This window comes from Teleopsis dalmanni, chromosome 2 (genome assembly GCF_002237135.1).
Source record: "Teleopsis dalmanni isolate 2A chromosome 2, ASM223713v2, whole genome shotgun sequence".
NCBI lineage: Eukaryota > Metazoa > Arthropoda > Insecta > Diptera > Diopsidae > Teleopsis > Teleopsis dalmanni.
The window spans coordinates 160,035,308-160,037,488 of record NC_051847.1 but is presented as its reverse complement, the minus strand read 5'-3'; the positions used below and the strand labels follow the sequence as shown (position 1 = coordinate 160,037,488).

General features: G+C 27.9%; 1 protein-coding gene across 1 annotated transcript; it reads right to left on the bottom strand.

Moving 5' to 3' along the window:
* Positions 1-335: 335 nt before the first annotated feature.
* LOC119684645 (solute carrier family 35 member B1 homolog) lies at positions 336-1,761 on the bottom strand. Its single transcript, XM_038098725.1, has 3 exons — positions 1,372-1,761; positions 842-1,303; positions 336-780 (listed from the first exon to the last, which is right to left on the bottom strand). The coding sequence occupies exons 1-3, from the start codon at positions 1,574-1,576 to the stop codon at positions 431-433; spliced, it is 1,017 nt and encodes a 338-aa protein (XP_037954653.1). The 5' UTR covers positions 1,577-1,761; the 3' UTR covers positions 336-430.
* Positions 1,762-2,181: the final 420 nt, after the last annotated feature.

Genomic DNA, 2,181 nt, shown 5'->3' with positions numbered 1-2,181 from the left:
TATATAAATTCAGAGTTTGATTCTTAAGTAATTGGTTATACTTTTGTAAAAGTTTTTCTATATATATATTATTATTATTTTTAATATATTGTATTAAAAGTAAAGTGTTCGCTTAATTTAAGCAAAGAAATTAAATGATTTTTAAACCCGAAGTAGTAACATGCATATACATATATACAATATATAAATATAAAAATAAAAATACATTTTCGAACATACAGTAAATTTTAAATTAAGTCCAATACATAGATAAATAATCATTTAATGAAATTAATTTACTGTTGTTAATTTACTATTAATTTAAACAACAAGCCAATTTAATTTATTATTAGGCTTTGCATTTAACTATTTTCAAAGATGTAAATTATTTTTTTATACAATTTACTGCTGCAAATAAATACGAACAAAACTAGTTTTGTCTTTATAACATTTAAGAAATCAATTTTTTCTTTTCTTCAGTTTCTTTTTCTTTATTCGCTACAGATTTCTTGTTATTTATAGTTTTTTTTCCATATATCATATCCGCAAAAAGACCAGCAAACACTAAAACTGCTCCAAACCATTGTCTTGCTATTAACACATTACCGAATAACAATACGGAACAAAGTACCGTAAAGAATTTTCTTGTTGTCGTTACAACAGAACAAGCTAACGGTCCAAATCCAGCTACCATTAAAAATATAAATAATTGACCTAACGCACCACAAAGTGCAAGCATCGCTAAATGAATACAAAGTTCAGGATGACATGTAGCAAAATACACAAATTCCTTGCCTTCTCCTAAAAATACGTTACATTAATTCGTTTAAATCGATTATGGAAATTGAACTTATTTATTTACCTGTAACAATCATGGCAAATCCAAGCATTAAAGTGCTCCAAAAATTCATTGCTAGCATCATTTGTTGCCCGGAAGGTGAACTAGAGGCGCGCATACGTTCTTGAACAGCACCAAGTAAACCATCCATTGAAAGACTTAAAAATAATAATAATTCACCAAGTCCAGTTTTTTCTGCCGGTGTATTTGAAATTTTACTTTCATTATACATAAACAAAATAACTCCTACAACAATTGTAAAAACACAAGTATAACGTATCCAAGAATATGATTTGCGCCCAATTAGAACACCTAAAATCATAACAGGAATCGGTTTTGCGGCTTTACCAACAACTTGTGTTGGATATGGTACCCAACGCAAAGCCATATTAGAAGATACCATCGCCAATAAATAAGTTAAAGCACTTATAACGTAATAGCCTATATGTGTTGTGTCCTCTTTTTGTGGTTTCACAGTGAGCATACCTTTTTATAATAATTTAGATACAAATTCATTAAGTATTTAATGCGTTTAATTTACGAATATTCCTCACCTTTAGCAAAAATAAAATTACAAAAACATTGTACCCAGACTAAGGCTAGTGCATACGTAAAACGTGCACCAATGCTTCCATCTTCATTTACTTCTGTTCCGTACCGGCCGCGTGTAATTTTCTCCTGCACAATGCCATATAAAAAGTAACAAAGGAATATACCTAATGCATATATTACAAATCTACTCTGTTCTGGTAGTTTCATTTTTATTTTTAATTTATATATTTATTTTATTATATTAATATAAAATCTTATATGTACATAAAACCACATTAAATTGCTAAAACATATTCCACATGCAATAGTATCAATAAAATCGCTATAAACAAATTGCTGACGACTCTTGTTTCTCGTCAATAATAACACGTCAGCTGTTAATAATTCTCTGCATACAGAGTGGCATTTATAAATCTCACATCCATTTTTATTATGCATATCTTGCTTAACAAGTGAATGGAAACCGCAGAACAGTAGAAATACATATATGTAAAGAATATAAATATCTAAAATAATTAGTTATATTAAATTGAATTTAGTTATATTAAATTGTAAATAACCTGAAATGCATCAACTGATATTTGAAAATGTGCTAATTGCTGTAAATATATTAATTGTATATATCAAAACCATAGATTTGCACGGTAATTGTAAACAAATGTAAAGTATATATACAGATTATACAAAAATTTATTTAATAGTACAATGCACTAACTAAAACCAAAAACTAATTTAGTAAGAGAACGATTAAGCGATAAATTCTAAAATAGAGCACAAAACGGTAAACTAATCGAAGCTGGAACATTAGTTAA

Coding starts and splice junctions, on each gene's coding strand:
- LOC119684645 (XM_038098725.1), bottom strand. CDS start 1,576: ATGAAACTACCAGAACAGAGTAGATTTGTAATATATGCATTAGGTATA. Junction 1,304..1,371: donor TAATTTTATTTTTGCTAAAG/GTGAGGAATATT, acceptor TATTATAAAAAG/GTATGCTCACTGTGAAACCA. Junction 781..841: donor ATTTGCCATGATTGTTACAG/GTAAATAAATAA, acceptor ACGTATTTTTAG/GAGAAGGCAAGGAATTTGTG.